The sequence below is a fragment of the Dicentrarchus labrax genome, unplaced genomic scaffold, assembly GCF_905237075.1.
Source record: "Dicentrarchus labrax unplaced genomic scaffold, dlabrax2021, whole genome shotgun sequence".
NCBI classification, from domain to species: Eukaryota; Metazoa; Chordata; class Actinopteri; family Moronidae; genus Dicentrarchus; species Dicentrarchus labrax.
This window is the reverse complement of record NW_026136714.1, coordinates 2,753,351-2,771,015: the sequence shown is the minus strand read 5'-3', so window position 1 is coordinate 2,771,015 and position 17,665 is coordinate 2,753,351. Positions and strand designations below refer to the sequence as shown.

Genomic DNA, 17,665 nt, shown 5'->3' with positions numbered 1-17,665 from the left:
TTCATATTCAGCTCTGTGAATTGCTCAGTTTGCCCAAAGGTTAAAGGTCAAAGTTAATCAATCTCAGCTGTTTAAAACACAAGTATTAAATGTTTTCTATTTCAGTTTCTAGAGCTGATTCCAGTACCGTTTCAGCAGTCTGTAATATGCTCCGTACAGTGTTTGAGTTTCATGAAGAAACCCCTCAAACTCCGGATGAAACCCAAACAGAAACACGGTGCAGAGAAAGTATGGTTGGTAAACAAGGACTGAAACTGTTCAGGCTTGCATAAGTCGTGCATGTGCCAGACTCAGTGTTGTTGTGGAGGAGGATCAGCAGTTTCATGAGTCTGATTTAGTGTCACTTTGGTCGAACAACCACTGAGTACAAACCATCTTAAAGATTAAAGTCAGGGACGTGACAGTGATATATTAGAGGATTAAACCTGCTAAAACATCCAGAGAGAATCTGATGGTGATTGCAGCTATATTTGAGGAACCTCCTATCTCCATCATGCAAAGCTTTTATAATCCTCTCAGCTGATAGCCAAGAACTTTCTGAGGAAACTACCCTTAACCTGTATCGGAGTCCAGAAAGCTAAGATAATCAGCTCTTTCCACCAGCCAGGCGGCACAGTAAGACCATAAATAATGACTGATAAGGACTCCATCATAAAGAGGGGAAAGTGTGTGTAATCTGGAGGTGAGATCTGCAAGGTCTTTTTCAACACTCTGTGCCTTGGAGGAGAGATGGCAAGAGGTTTTCTGCAGCTCTCTCTGTATAAGATTTTTCTGTTTATATCATGAAATGGAAACTTTTAAACCCAAGAAAAGCACAAATATTTTAGTAGTTTAGTTTGTCACCAATTATTCCTCATTTTAACATTCTGTACATGATTAATTAGATATGCATAAAATATTTGAAACACGCATGATTATATAAACATGATACATGTCAGTTTAAATAGATCAGACAATGCAGTGTTGCAGTGTTTGTAACTTTAATTTTTACTTGTAAAAGTGGTAGGCCTATAATTTATATACTATTAGATCTTAGGTTTGAATCTTTTTCATTTGCATGTTACCATGGAAGCAAATTTTTATAAAATTTTGGTTCATCCTTTATGCAATTTGATATAAAGAAAATGCTAAGCTGTATCAGTGCATGTAGGGGAGACCGGGGCTTGTTGTCACACGGGTAAGTTGTCACATTGCAATTATCTTCTCCACCAAGGGGCGCAACTAAAAAGTGGAATACTAGTTTTCTTCCTTTACATGGTCAGGTGTCATGTCCTGTCTGAGAAGAGGAGAGCACATTGTGAGCTGAGATGAGCACCAAGTAACCACAACCCAAAGTAAAAAATCAACTTTATATATTTCAAAATAAGCTTCGTTCAGATAAAAATCCTAACAGTGATACATGTGGACTTGTTAGAGGAGAGATTAAGGCATCCTGTCATACCTCAGTCATTGTTCTGTTTTAAGATAACTTTAAGATAGAGCTAGTGTTAACAAACATGGTAGTTTGGGGCAACATGTCTCAGTCATTCTGGGGTTTGTTGTCACACACATATTTTGATGAAAATGCACTGCATATATTGACTTGCAATTTTTTAACACTATTATTATTGTGCATTATTATATTATGCACTATTATAATAATATAATGCAATATAACAATAATGTAATATATAATATAATACAATATTATGCAAAGGATGGGCCCATGAAGAATGCACCTCTGGCAGATCTGTCTACGTATGCCAGAACTGCGATGCGGATGATGAGTCTGACTAGTGAGGACATTTGTTTGTCAGATTTTGTTTGAGTCTTTATGAATGGATCTTCCAGTTGTTGTTGGAACTATGTCCACATTGTAGGACTGGTTTAAGTTTGATAATGAACCAATACTTTCTTTTTTTCTAATTCAATTCAATCTGGAATTTTGGCATTTGAGTCTGAGAGCCATAGCCTACGTGCCAGCAGTTCCTAAGGACTTTAATCCAGTGCATGTTGCATAATATTTTATGTTAACGTTTGTTCAATGGCTTTTTCAAGCTCAATGATAAACATTTTTCAATGTTCAATTTCAAGTAAAAAAGAACAACAACAATAATTTTTTCCTTGTTTTATTAGTTGCAAAATCCAGTGTGACATCTTACCCCATGTAGTGAGACAACTTACCCGATGGTGGGGCAACATGTCACATGTTCACACTCTCTATTTGATTGCTTATAACTCTGCACTGACACAAGATATGAAAATGACATGAACACAAAATATATACCTGAGATTTTGGTCTTTCATCTGGTACGCATTTATGTTTTATATGATGTATTGATTCCAAGAAATACATGAGTGTACAAAGTGTGACAACAAGCCCCGGTCTCCCCTACTTGAGCATGTTTCTGTTTCCTGTGCCCATATCAGTATAAACTATGACACACAAATATGCATTGCAATAAAAAAGAAATACATTTTTACTAACAAATAAATAATAAACAGTGGGTGCTACAAACCTAAAAAAAACACATAAAACACACACTGAAAAACAAAGAAAAAACATATTTTATGAACTCATTTACTATATATATATACATACTCATATATTATTTCCATTTAAAACCATATTCTAACAATTTAGCATAAAAAAGAAGACAGTACTTCAGGACTTGAGTAAGTATAAAAACTTTCATCCATTGTTCATTTATTTAAGGCTCACAGCATTAACCTCCTTTGCTCCCCATTTGAAACACTTGGTAGCTGCTGTTATGCAACAATTTATGTTGAAATAATTCAGCAAGTGTTTATCAAATTATACTTGTTGATTTGTTTTCATTCTCAATCCACTTTGATTTCAAGAACAACAGGAAGCACATAGAATACATTCAGATACAACATCACATGTAACAGAACAATAAAAATGACCCTAGCATTAACTAATATTTCTGCAGTCTCAACAGAAATCTAACATTATTAAGATAAATATAAAGGAAGCATGTTTATAGTATAAATACTACCTTTGTGAAAAGTTATCTTTAAAATGTTACAAGAAAACAATTATTGATTAATTGCCATAACAATTCTTGTTTAGGGATGTTACGCATTAATCAGGTGTTTCTGCTCGTGTGTTTAATTTCAGGTGAGCAGTTCTATATAAAAAGCTTTCCCTCGTACATTTTTACACATTTGTTTGTGTCCTCTCTTCAAAGAACAACTGATGAGTGACTCTGAATGATGGTGCTCGGTTTAAAAAGCTGTATAAATGGTTATACTGTATGCTGGAATTGCAAAAACAAAAACGCATTTAGTACCTTGTTTTCTTAACAGAATTATCCAGCAACATGTGTGTGTTGTTTTACATTACCTGTTGCCTTGTGCATCTGAGGTGTCTAATGTCAAAAGTGTTTGCAAAAAAAAAATTAAAGCTCTGGGTGCAGATTTTATATAACTTCACATAAATATTACATTTTATTTGTGAATATGTTGGGGATTATTTAATAGTTCTTCATAAAAATGTGTTTTTGTACAAAAACAATAGTTACTGAGTATATGTGAGCTTTGTGGTCAAGCCATTAAGTCCAAAATATAGCAGCACATATTCACATCCATCCTTTGTATTTTTCTATTTACATACAGATGCTTATTGATTGTTTTACTGTAAAAAATAAAATCTATGAATGGGCAGAGTCCCTTGCATATGTGGTAAAAATGAGCACTCTGTACCTCTCAAAGTTATACAAAGACGATTAAACAGACCAGGAATAAATTAGTTATGAGATAAATAAGAATAGAAGTGTATTTATTCACAGAAGATCAACGTCAAACACCGTAAATAGAGCAAGGTAGCTACTTTTCAGGTGAATGTAACTTGATAATTTTAGATCAACAGATTCTAATGCTGATAAATCACTTGATTTTACCTTGTGGCAGTTTTTGGTGCGCTGGCCGAGTTACAAAATTCAACAGGTTGTCGTGACTTATCAGCAAAGAACAAAGAACATCACCATATCTGCCCCATTTCTTCTTGTCTTTTTAACCATCTCTGTTTATCACAAATAGAAATGCATGCACACCTTCGCCCTGATAGCGCCGATTTGACAGTTTTATCTCAGCCGTGACCTTGACATGTGATAACGCCATTAATTACAAAACTGAGCTTGGATTGAAGGATGCCATCTAGGAAGTGATTAGTCATGTTGTCTCGGCATGGCAGCCTGCTGAAGTCTTCAGGCCTGACACTGGGTTTGATATATGACTTATTAAACTGACTAAAGAAACATTTTGTTGTGTCAAGGACATTATAGCACGCTTTCTGCACCGTAGATCAGATACTCTGGACACAGCTGATGGTCTAAAGGTCATGTTGAGGCGTAGTGTGCTGTACTTTGAATTTTTGTGGCATGCACAGCCTTAACAACAATAAAAGAAATCCTGTATGCCATATCCTATATAGATTGAGTTGATTCAGGTCAACCAATGTCTTTATGATTATATATATTGTCAATAAAAAAAAGTTGCAGAGCTTCAGTTACAAGACTCAGTATGACTCAGGTGAAGGACTGGGTGCGGTTTGTTATTTTGGATTCTCCTGCAGTTTCTCTCCCAGCTGCTTTGGATCTCCTCAGCAACCCTATCGAAATTGTCCTCGTGTTAATTATCAGACAGAGAAATTGATCATCCGCGGCTGTGATTGGCCAGCCGACACATCACACCAGATAAGAATACTGACATCACAAGAGTGGGTGACGTTGGACATGAAGTTTCTCCCTCCCCAACCCCTAACACTGTTAGTCAGACAGACAGACGATAGGAGAGGACAACTGGCACGCCACAGAGCACCTCTCACTGTCTTTCTTTGTCTAATGTATCTTCCAATAGGGCGGCAGTGATTATTATACACTCCATTTGACTGTACCTGAAGACCCCGACTCTCCTGTTGCTCACACACTCTCAGGAATAATGGTCCGTGTCGCAGCCCTGATCACTTTTTTGGCTTGTGTGGTAAGTTGGTCTAGTTTTTCTTTGTTTTAAGGAACCTGTAGCTGATAGTTTTTTAATGCTGTACTAGAATATAAACTTTTTTTTTTGTCAACAGCATGAAAACCTCACATTGATTTACCCTGAAGTACTAAAAACTTTATAGCTCTTTACTAGGGATATGATCTGTGCCCAGGATTGAACAGTAGAAGAATACATGCAATTGCTTTTGAAACTTAAATACAAAATCCATGTAATCACTTACAAGTATAAGGATAATGTTGTAATTAAACTGCAATTACACATGCAAATATTAGTGAAATCAGAAGGATCAATGTTGAATTTGTGTGGGCAGTAAAAAGCGCCATAAATCAGTCAGAGAAAAAAATTTGCTTCGTCACAGGGTTAGAGAAGTGTTTATGCAGGCAGGAAATTCCCAGTAAATCACAGATAAATGTCAGATTAATCTTCTGTGGTTCAAAGTTCAACCATATGGAAGATGTAAAATGCCTAAATAAAAACAAATGTTGATTTGTGTTCATTTAGGCATTTAAAATTATATTTATATTATATTATTTATCAAGTAATCTGATGTAAACTGTTTGTAAACTTTAAAAGAGGACATTTTAAAAGTTACATTCTTTAGTGTTTAACATATTTTGTGAGTTTCATCTAAACTAACGTCTGCTTTCTAGGTTAAAATTTAAAGTTGCTGGGTCCAGTGTGAAAATAAGAGAATCTAAAGTAAATTAGTAAAGTAAATCAGCCCTAGTCATACCTTCAAAATAAAAAAAGTACATGATCCAGGAGTCTACATTGTTTTAACTAAGTTTGAGTTAATGTTAATTATAGATCACACTAGAACAAAATACTTTCATAAAGAAGTGAAAGAAAATTCAATCATAGAAATTAAAATTAGTTATGCTAACATTAAAACAACAACACAGGGCTTTAGAAAGCTTTTAAAAATGGCCAGGGAAGGTCTACTTATATAGTAATATAGTTAATTATTTTAATTAATTTTAGATTGTGGTTGTAATCAACCTTGAACTGAACATATGCAACAATTTGCACATTTTCCATTTTATTGTCTTGTAACTTGCAAGGAGGCATTAAGTGCAGACAGAGCAGGACACAGTGCAGTAATTAAGCCATTATGAAACTGTTTTATGAGTTAATACTGTGATATAATGTCTATAGAAAAATTATTACAAAAATGTACTGAACATCCAATCCAATCATTCTGCTATTTGCTGCTTGTTATTTATGGTAATCAAAATGACAAAATATAACGTATAGAGAGTCGTAGTGTCTTCAAGTTGTGAGTAGAAACTGCATTAAAATGTCTCTTCCTCTTTTCTAAAAGTGTACACTTATAGTACACCTAACCTAATGTGGTTTCAACTACAATTCTGTCTTCATGCAGGTGCTGTCAGAGGCCCAACACGAGCCAGGCTTCTGCACTTTCTTTCAGGAGTGTGGTCTTAACCCGTTGCTGAATGACACCTTCATTCCTGCTATCGTCCCCTGTTTCGACTACAGTCGCGCCCGTCATCTCACAGGAGAACACTACAGGAGACTCAAAGAGGTGAAGTGTTTAAGAGTGTTTAAGTGAAGCATTAATTGGGATAAAGCTTAATGCTTCTTTGTTTATTCTTAAGAATAAAGAGTACAGACATTTTTCACAGCAGCCATTTTGACATGAAATAGTAGAATAAAGGCAATAGCAGCTCTCTGACTCTGTCTGACATTGGTAACACCTGAGTTTACCCTACTATTTTATGTCAAAATGCTGTGAAAAAGGTCTATTTGCTTGTGTTTTTGTGTGTCAGTTTATAAAAACAGCGCCTGTTCTTGCTTCAGGTGTGTCCCATGTTGGACAAAGGAGAGAACAACACGTACGCCTGCTGCTCCATTAAGCAGCTGTCATCTCTAGAAAGGAGCCTGACCCTTTCCAAGGCCGTGCTGATCCGCTGCCCTTCCTGCGCTGAGAACTTTGCCCACCTTCACTGCATCACCACCTGCAGCCCCAACCAGAGCCAGACCATAAATGTCACACAGGTCATGAACGTCACCAGCCAGGGCAAGACGAAGTTGGCTGTCGTAGGTTACCAGGCATTCCTCAGCACCACCTTCGCAGAGGCCTCCTTCCAGTCTTGTAAAAACGTTAGGATCCCAGCCACAGGGGGCTTCGCCATCGGCACCATGTGTGGCCGGTATGGCGCCAAGCTCTGCAACCCCCAGCGCTGGTATGACTTCCAGGGAGACTCCAGTAACGGCCTGGCTCCACTGGACATCGACTTCCAGCTGATAAAGGAGGGACACACTGAGGGACTACCAGAGGGTGTGATTCCCTACAATGGACGTGCTCTGATGTGTAACGAGACCACGCCATCCGGAGGTCAGTTCTGCTCTTGCCAGGACTGCGAGGAGTCGTGCCCGAAGATGCCACCTCCTCCACAGCCCCCCAGCCCCTTCATGCTGCTGGGGACTGATGGCTTCCTCGTGATCTCTATTATCTTACTCTGTTTGCTGATATTGGCCTTCCTCTTATACGTTTCTGTCGCTTGCTTTTCTCGGAAAAGAAAGGATGAGGAGAAAGGAAAGAGAAGAGGGAAAGACCAGAACAGTAATGATGTGACTCAGCGGGACATTGATCCATCAGAGGTGACATGTGCTGACAGGAACAGCCTGGTTGCTCAAGATTTCCTGAGCTTACAGTTTCAGCGTTGGGGAACCCTCATGGCTACATACCCACTCACGGTAAGTTTCCCCAAAGTATTTCTAACATTTTATAAACAGATTAACACACTGTGGCTGTAAGAAAAGAAACGTTGTCTCAGTTGTTAATATTTTATCTTCCCTCAAGGTGCTCCTGCTGTCGGCTATAGTCGTGGCTGTTTTCTCTGCTGGCCTCAAGTCCATCGAGCTCACCACTGACCCAGTGGAGCTGTGGTCTGCTCCCAACAGCCGTGCCCGTCAGGAGAAAGACTTCCACGACTCACACTTTGACCCCTTCTTCAGGACGAACCAGCTGATCTTGACAGCGCCGGGCAGAAAAGGCCACATTTACAACTCTTTGCTGTTTGGCCCGCAGAACTTTAGCGGGCTTGTATCCAAAGACCTCGTCATTGAGCTGCTGCAGCTCCAGACACGGATACAGGTAAAGAGCCCAGAATCAAAGTTTGACTAATGACAATGTCTGCAAAAGCTCAGCATAAGATTTTGACTCACTGATGCTTCTTCTCTGACATTTTTAGAACATTGAGTTCTGGTCAGATGATCTGAACCGCACAGCAAGTCTTAAGGATGTGTGTTTCGCACCGTTGAACCCATCCAACCCCTCACTGACGGACTGCGCAGTCAACAGCTTGCCACAATACTTCCAGAACAGCCTGGACAACATTAACGCTAAGGTGAACATGACAGAGTTGGGTGTGACCAAAGAGGTGGACTGGAGAGACCACTTAATCTACTGCCTCAAGTAAGGATTCATCAAAAGGAAAATCAAATCAAACAGTGATTAATTTGAAAGAACTTTAACATAACCTTCCCTTCTCTTCTTCCGTCTCTTCTCAAGCTCTCCCCTGTCCTTCAAAGACATCACCGATTTAGGAATGAGCTGCATGGCTGATTACGGAGCTCCAGTCTTCTCCTTTCTGGCTGTGGGAGGCTATGAGAGTGAGTGACTTTCCACAACATCTTTTACACAAGAAATACCTATACGATAAACACAAAAAGGTGACTCAGCTGAACATTGCACGTCTTGTTTTTTTCCCCAGATGATGACTTCACCAATGCTGAGGCTTTCATCCTGACCTTCTCCCTCAACAACTACGCCCGCAACAGCACCAAGTTCAAAGTGGCTATGCAGTGGGAGACAGAGTTTCTTAAAATTGTCCAGGAGTACCAGAAAAACCCTGCCTGCAACTTCACCTTTGCGTACATGGCAGAGGTACAGTAAAATCTGCCTTTTTCAAGGGATTGTGTTGTCCCCTCTTTTTCTGTCCTCTCACTATTTTAACTCTTAAGCCGTCTCCCCATCTGTCTACAGAGGTCTCTAGAAGATGAGATTAATCGGACAACAGCAGAGGATATCCCCATCTTCATGATAAGCTATGCTGTAATCTTTGTTTACATTGCTGTGGCACTGGGGGAGTACTCTTCATGGAGACGCATACTGGTAAGACTTCAGAGAGTAATGTCTACCTTTATTATAATGCAGCGCCAGCACATTACTCAGGGTCAGTCAACCACTTTGGTCCAGACTTGGTCAACAAATATTAAATGGATTGCTATTCATTCAGCTCTCCAGAGGTTGAATCTTACTCACTTCGCCCTGACAGGGTCCAAAATTCACTTTTTCATCTGTCAGTGGAAGGTAAACTGAGAAAAATTACCATCCAATATCTGCATTATGTGTTCTGATTACAAACAAATACCTCATGTTGTTGAGCCTTTCTAAACCTTTCGAGCTTCATACTGTATTTTAGTAGAGGCTCCTGCATCGTTCAGCTACCTCACAAAAAGCCAACCACCATGACTTTTCTCTTCACTTTCATGTTTTCTTTTTGATGGCTTAACACCGCGAATACGCAGCCATGTCTCTAAAAACATGTAATGCAGAAATTTCCTACAGCAAAAACAGAACAGAAATTGCATAGAAAGCACTAAATAGTGGTAAGCTGCTTTGATTTGATTCTCTGAAGTCATGATAGGTGTGGTGGACAGTGATGGTCACATTATACAGCGATGTAAACTTGGCCCTACGCTGTGATTCCAAATTATTTACTAGCATTTTTGACGGTTGGTGGCTGTTAATTTTTGATCCTGTCCCCTGACATGCTTCCATGCTAAACTAAAATGGTGAACATTATTCCTGCTAAAGCATATCAGTGTGTTAACATTGTCATTGGTAACATTGTACATCCTCACAAAGCTGTTAGCATAACATGTGCCTGGGATACGATACGAGTAAAAAGTAATGAAACAGTACTTATCACATATATGATAAGGAGAAACTGCAGAAGTATGGCTGCGTCAGCTGTGTGGTATCTCTAAGCACGTAGGTTTATTGGCCATGAAGATATACAATACAGAAAACAGCAGAAGATATTGGCTACAGTAAATGTTCAATGAGTTAAATGTTCATCTGGATTCCTATCTTTGTCCTGTAGGTGGACTCCAAGTTTCTGGTGGGTCTTGGTGGGATCCTGGTGGTTGGCTGTTCGGTCCTGGCCTCCATGGGCTTCTACTCCTGGATTGGCATCCCCTCCTCGCTGGTCATCCTGCAGGTCGTGCCTTTCCTGGTGCTCGCTGTTGGAGCTGACAACATCTTCATCTTTGTTCTGGAGTACCAGGTGTGTATGTTTGTCTGCATCGTGAATGTACAGCGTTGCTGATTTTGTATACCATTTTCGGTGATGTTACCCGACTCTTCCTTTCTTGCAGAGAGACGTACGGAAACCTGGAGAGACGAGACAGGAGCAGATTGGTCGTGTCCTCGGAAACGTGGCTCCCAGCATGCTCCTGTGCAGTCTCTCTGAGTCTGTCTGCTTCTTTCTAGGTATTCTTTTGTTGCAACAGGTTTTACTGGCATGGTTAAAGAGTTGAGACTAATCTGTGCACATACAGTGTTTAAGAAGGGACCATCCATTTCTATACAATACGTTAATCTCTACCTGTGTCTGTTCTGCTACCCAAGGGGCCCTGTCCACCATGCCAGCAGTGAAGACCTTTGCTCTGTATGCTGCTCTGGCCGTGCTCATGGACTTCATCCTCCAGATGACAGCCTTTGTCGCGCTGCTGTCCCTGGACGCCCGGCGCCAAGACAACAACCGCTGTGAACTGCTGTGCTGTGTTAAAGTGTCAACCAGGCGCCCCAACAAGCCAAACGAGGGCTTCCTGCTGCCCTTGATGAGGAAGTACTACGCTCCTGTCCTGCTGCACCGTTACACCAGGATCATAGTGGTAAAGCTACAAAGTCTTTAGCTATAAAATAAGACAAATTCTCACCTTTAATGTGAGATATAATGACATAAACTGTAGCAAAATGTACATAACCATGCATAATTTCACACACAGAGGCGTTTACTGGATATTTGTTGAATGCATTCTGTCCTGTACTTTTCAGATGTTGGTTTTCATCTTCATGTTCTGTGCATCCATATTCCTCATGTTTAATGTGACTGTGGGTCTAGATCAGGAGCTGGCTATGCCTCAGGTCAGTAAGCGCTGCAATATAAATACTTATTAATTCCTGTGCAGTCCTCTTTCAATGTAAACTTACAAAGATTATTCTGTTCTTGGTGCAGGGCTCTTACATGCTGGACTATTTCAAGTACCTGTACAAATATTTTGAAGTCGGAGTCCCTGTTTATTTTGTAACAAAAGGGGGCTACGACTTTGCCACCGTGGAGGGCATGAATGCAGTCTGCTCCAGCGTGGGCTGTGATCAGTTCTCAATGACCCAGAAGATCCAGTACGCCACCGACCACCCTGAGCTGTGAGTTTCTTTGTTTTCATAATCTGGACAGGAAAAAACTTGGCTTTTATACAGGTTGTACATTCTTTAATCTCTTGCGAAGCATGGATTTCTGCCTTTGTCCTTCACATCATTCATTTTCACTGAGATATCCTTGAACCTGCTGATATCGTAGTAGCAACCTCTTACATACTAGCCATCAGCCAATCAGATCAGTTAATGATAAACTCAGTTACGTGAACGCCACTAAGCAGATAAAAGGTGCCTCTATCTGTTAGTGCCAGGCAGAGAGAGCAAACACCCAAAACATCCCCCATAATTACTGTTTAAATGAATAAACTGAAGTTGTCTGTTCAAACCATTGATTTTGGGCTAATTAATAGGAAGAAAACTTTTTTTGTAGTAAAGTTCTCCAGCAAACATAACGTGCATGAATGAATCCACGTGTTTATATTACCTAGCGATCACGGTGACACTGATCATTAACAACACACTTTTGTTTCCTGGAGATAAGAAGGATTATGGGGCTTATTTATCGTTAGCATTATCAGTTGCTTACTGGCAAACAGCAAAGCTCTTGCCACGAAAGGGGAATTTGGCAGAATTACAGTATTGTATGAAAATGAAAGAGTATTCGTTTAAAATGCTGAAATGAGCTCAATTGGGAGATCCTATTAACTTCAACCATTTGAATATCACGGTCAAAAGTTAAAAGAGTAGTTTGACATTTTGGGCAAACATGCTGTCATTGCTTGATGAGAATATTGAGTCTCAAGTCTGTACAGCTAGTTGTGTTCCCCTGTTTTCAATCTTTATGATAAACCATGCTAGCTTTGTAATAATTGCACAGACATAAGTGTGCATTTCCCGTGAGGTCGAATCATTCCATTAGGCTTATTATATATTTTCATATTGTCAGTGAATCCCATGAAAAGAACAAACCCAACAAGAACAAGTATTGACTGTGTAGTAGAAGAAGGATTTAGCTTATTTCTCTTTGCCAATAAGCTTTGTGTCCAAAAACTATTAAAGACACACTGACTCAGTGACGGCTGACACTTGGCGATTTATTTTGAGTCAATCCCACACACACCATCCCTGCTGCTGTAAATACTCAGTAGCACTATTGCACTGTTTGAGTAACATTTGCTAAAAACTACAGTGAAGACTTTTAAAGGAAATTAAACTATATATTTGTGGCCTTTTTTTAAACATTTACATCGCAGTGTATTGAAGACTATAGAACAGTTTTAACTCAGACATTTGTATTGCTGCATTCCTTTAACTCAGGTTCCTCCCTCCGGCCCCTCAACACGATGTCCAAAAATATGACATAATCCAGCTGCAAGATTATTTTTGTCTAGCTGTTTTAATTTAAACTAAGCAAATGTGTGCTAACAGTAAATAAGAAGAGAGCATTCAGAAGTTTGGCTCTGAACAAAGATGATATAAAATGACTATACATAAAAATATATAGAAACTGCTGTTTGCATTTTTATTGTTAAGTATGATATTAGTTGTTGAAATATACTTTCTTGTTGAACATTGAAGTTGCCTTGTGATAAGATGACAATCTGAGTTTGAAACCCGCGTTAACCCACTGATGATGTGATCTGTAGATCCTACTTGGCCATCCCTGCTAACTCCTGGGTTGATGACTTCATCGACTGGCTGAACCCTGGATCCAGATGTTGTCGTCTGTACACCTTTGGTCCAAATGTTGGACAGTTCTGTCCTGCGACCGAAGGTGAGAATCACCTCTGAGAAAACACACATTCCTCACTGTGAATTTCCTCATATATGAACAGACATTAACACCCAACTCTGCTCACTTGTCACAACAGCTTCTTTCCTCTGTCTGCGCAAGTGTATGCGTCCTCCTGCTAACGGTGTCCTCAGGCCCACTGAGGAACAATTCTACCGCTTCCTCCCGGACTTTCTGGGTAACAGGCCTGACCTGACCTGCCCCAAAGGGTGCGTATCGTTGCTGCACACGAGCACACAAAAAACATCCCAACATGAAAACAACCGTTCTCAACGCTGCTTGTCTCTCTTAACAGTGGTCTCGGAGCCTATGACAAAGCTGTGGTGAGAAATGAGATTGGAGAAATTATAGGTAGGTCATCTCAAATTATCTGAAAGTCGTCAAAGATTTTATCTTACAAAAGAAAGATTATTTTATGTATATTTTCTGATCTGAAGTTAATGATATTGTGCTGCCACACTTTAATGGTGACGGCAAGAATTCTATATAATAATGGCTGAATCACCCTCATACGTCAATACTAGCCCAAGTTTACAACTAATCTATGACGATGAAGATATAGAAAAATAGAAATGCATGGAAAAGACCCCCCCAGGGGTTTCACAAATCATGTTTTCATGTCTGGCTGAATACTTCCCACCTCTGGCTCTAAGTGAATGTTTTTTTTTTCTGTTTTTTGCTCCCAGCCACTCGGTTCATGGCGTATCACACACCTTTAACCAACTCTCAGGACTTCACTGCTGCACTGCTGAAGGCCAGAGAGCTGGCGCACAACATCACCTTGGGCATGAGGAAAATAAAGGGCACCTCGCCTGACTTTGAAGTGTTTCCTTACACGTATGTACTTTTTATTTTCTCTTTTCACATGGCCATTAAATCTGCACTGTCTGTGGTTTCTGACCAGTATTTCTCTTCCAGGGTGACTAACGTGTTTTACGAGCAGTACCTGACTATCGTGCCGGAGGGACTCTTCAACATCTCCATGTGTCTGCTGCCGACCTTCGTGGTGTGCTGCCTGTTGCTGGGTTTGGATCTGCTCTCCGGTCTGCTCAACCTACTGACCATAATCATGATCGTCGTGGATACCGTCGGTGTCATGACACTATGGGGCATCCATTACAACGCGGTGGCCCTCATCAATCTGGTCACGGTGAGAACATGCCTATGATGGGGGTTAAAGTGGCTGGCTCCTGCCTAATGGAAGGTGCCATTGAGTTGCATTATGGGAAATGTAGGATGCAGTGTTTTTAGAGCTTAACACATACTGGGGACTAAAAATCACAGTATTTTAGCCTCTGCTTTTTGGATTTTGACCATTCTTTCTTAATCTTTACTCTATTTTGAGTCCCCCAGCTCAGCAACCCCCAACAACAAGTGCAATACTGTATCGCTAAAATGTTCCTTTAATATTTCTACCATGTCCTGAAGATATTAATCTGTGGTGTAATACTTTGTTTTAAAGGTCCAATGTGTAACATTTAGGAGGATCTATTGGCAGAAATAGAATCTAAAATGCATAACTATGTTTTTATTAGTGTTTAGATAGATTTATATTATAATATAATATATTATTTTAATCACCTGAATATAGTTTTTGTTAACTTAGAATGAGGGAGTTACAACCTGTAACTACACCGCTAGATGGCATTAATTCCTACATACTGGTCCTTCAAGCAGATGTTTATAATCCATATCGTTACCATTATCTTTCATCTTTATTTAAAATGGCCTTACATTTGATATGTTTTGATATGCAAACAGTAATAGGTCATTCATTTCTGTGGTCATTTCTTACTTTTCTCACTTACTTTCTCTGTGTTGTTCGCAGGCGGTGGGCATCTCGGTGGAGTTTGTGTCCCATATGACGAGATCCTTTGCACTCAGCATTAAGCCCACACATGTAGAAAGAGCGATGGAGGCTACAGCCAACATGGGCAGTGCGGTAAGGCAATCCAGAGCAGACATTGTTGAGTTAAAAAACTAGGGAAATAAACACTTTAAGTGCCAAATATCCACATACAATAACATGTGTCTGAGTTAAGTATGTTTATTTTGCACCCTGTAGGTGTTTGCTGGTGTTGCAATGACCAACCTGCCAGGCATCCTCGTGCTGGCGTTTGCCAAAGCTCAACTCATCCAGATCTTCTTCTTCCGATTAAACCTGATCATCACACTTTTGGGGTTGGTTCACGGACTCGTATTCCTCCCTGTGCTCCTCAGCTACTTTGGTAAGTGCTTTATAGGTGCTTGTTTATGTACGCAATGAAAAGGTTTGAAGAACTATTGTTTTTTCACGTCTTCACGTTTTCCTTTTCTCAGGTCCTGGCGTGAATAAAGGCGTGCTGCTGAAGCTCCAGCAGGACAAAGCAGAGGCCAGACGGGAGCTGGAGATGAGACACACTATAAAACAAATATATGATAACGTGAGCTTTGAAGACAACGAGGTCAAACAGGACCCCGCGGCCCCCACAGATGACAGCAGACCTTCAAAAATTATAGAAACCCAACAGGAAAAGAAAGAGGAGAGAATTGACCGTTTCTGAGCGCTGATTGCAAAGCAGTTTTCAAGCTCTGATGAGTAAATACCTCTGTAACAAACTGAACAAAGATGGACACAGAAAAAGGACAGAGATAGCAAACATGGAGTCGTGTATCAGACTCTGTATGGAAATCATTAACTTAACTATGTACCTCAATCAGAAATGGACCAGTGGGACTGAAGACAGCAACACACAGATGTGCAATATTTCTGAGCAAAGCAAGAGTGGGCGAATGCAACGAGAGTCAACCTTCCCGTCTCAACATGTGGAAAACTACACATCTGTCTTCACAATTATTAGACGGGACAGGAAGTCGACAAATGCTCTTGAATGAGTCATTTTGTAGTTTTTTTTTTTTTTAATTGAATGTAATGATTTTGTACGTGTGAATATGTCACATTAGCACTAGTAATTTAAAGGAACTTACACTCCGGTATTTCATCTTATAGTTTCTTCAATAGCAGTATTGCTGTCAAATGTGCAATCAGTGAAAATATATTATGTGTTAAAACATTTGGCATCATTTTTCATACGTTATTTATGGCACAAAAGAAAACTTGAAAAAAATGTCTATGACTTAAAGCTTACATATGTAATTAATAATAATAATATTAAATAATGTATGTGATCAGCATCATTTCCTGTCCCTGAATCTCAGACAGACTCTCAGTATACTGAGTCTCAACCTGTGTGAGAATTTTGTGTTGAATACAGTGTTAAAATATAATTTCATACAATTCATAAAACATTGCAATTACTGGTTCTTTTCTTGTTACGGAGCCGTACGGCACCACATTGTTGCCACGCAAAGAAAATGGATCAGTATCATGTAACGTGAAAAACAAGCTTTTATAGCAGGATGTTTTTCACGTTATAACAACATACAAACTTATCACGCTGTAACAAGACAGATTATAACAGTGTGAGCATGTTTGGGGAGTAATGGATTACATGTAACTGAGTTACACAATCAGGATACAAAAAAGGTAACTGTAACTGCACTACAGTTACAGAAAAACATATGTAATCGGATTACAGTCACATTTAGTAAACGTTTTTTTTTTTTAGCAGGATTACAATTTTTCAAATAAATACATTTTTCTTTAAATACAGAGGATACATTTTGTATGCTAAAAATGTTGTGTCGTGTCTTGTTTCCAAACTTTTCAAAGGAACATTATCTTATAGAATACACATGCATCAATACATCTTATTGACTTTGCTCTGTTCTCTTGGTTTTACTTGCAAATTTGGTTGTTTTTGTATTCCAAGAGTAATGCAAAAAGTTGAGCATCAATTTACGTTCGTTTTATATTGTGAAACTTAGTATTAGCTTACCGACTATTTTTTTTAACAGGTAATTATTAAATATATCTGATTACAGTTATAAACTTACCCTCCGAACCCTGAATATAAGTTTTCACATTATAACATGAAAAGTTTTGTTAAAACAAGCTTTTCACATTATAACAAGAGAAAAGCTTTTTTATGTTACAATATGATACTGATCCAGCTTTTCTTTTTCTGGCATGGCAGCAAATATCTTCCATAGAAAGGTGATAATGGAAAAACGTCTGAGTTTCTGTAACTTCTGAAAGTTAAATGAAAGCAGGAAACCCCAAACCAGGACACTGTGGATACTAGAAGCAAGACTGTGACATTTGTTGCCCTTGTCTGCAGATAAGTGCAGGACAATATAACTTGAAAAATATGAAGGTTTATGCATCTGTCTTCATAAAGAGTGTTTAATAATATTCAACATTCCTACATCCACTGCAGGAGTAATGCAGCTACCTAACAATGTCAGGATGTTCAGAGTCGAAGCTGAAACAGAATAATTCTACAGTTTTTGGACAGGACCACTGAGACATGCATGTGTGTGCATGCAAATTCAGATATTAGTTGCAGATACAAAAG

At 39.3% G+C, this 17,665-nt stretch overlaps 1 protein-coding gene across 1 annotated transcript; it reads left to right on the top strand.

Annotated features, from left to right (window-relative positions):
- The first annotated feature begins 4,761 nt into the window (after window positions 1-4,761).
- On the top strand, window positions 4,762-16,860 carry npc1l1 (NPC1-like 1). The gene is made up of 21 exons (XM_051422185.1): window positions 4,762-4,983; window positions 6,386-6,547; window positions 6,823-7,722; window positions 7,829-8,122; window positions 8,220-8,443; window positions 8,540-8,640; window positions 8,742-8,914; window positions 9,014-9,142; window positions 10,137-10,319; window positions 10,411-10,525; window positions 10,664-10,929; window positions 11,093-11,182; window positions 11,274-11,464; window positions 13,063-13,190; window positions 13,288-13,417; window positions 13,504-13,559; window positions 13,895-14,045; window positions 14,127-14,358; window positions 15,037-15,150; window positions 15,274-15,436; window positions 15,528-16,860. Exons 1-21 carry the CDS (start codon window positions 4,942-4,944, stop codon window positions 15,749-15,751), a joined length of 4,068 nt encoding a protein of 1,355 aa, XP_051278145.1. The 5' UTR covers window positions 4,762-4,941; the 3' UTR covers window positions 15,752-16,860.
- Window positions 16,861-17,665: the final 805 nt, after the last annotated feature.

Bases quoted from the DNA above. Each gene is read 5' to 3' on its own strand.
- npc1l1 (XM_051422185.1), top strand. From the start codon at position 4,942: ATGGTCCGTGTCGCAGCCCTGATCACTTTTTTGGCTTGTGTG. The intron at 10,526-10,663 runs GTATTCTTTTGT...CTGCTACCCAAG, and splicing joins GTCTGTCTGCTTCTTTCTAG to GGGCCCTGTCCACCATGCCA. The intron at 14,046-14,126 runs GTATGTACTTTT...TTTCTCTTCCAG, and splicing joins TTTGAAGTGTTTCCTTACAC to GGTGACTAACGTGTTTTACG.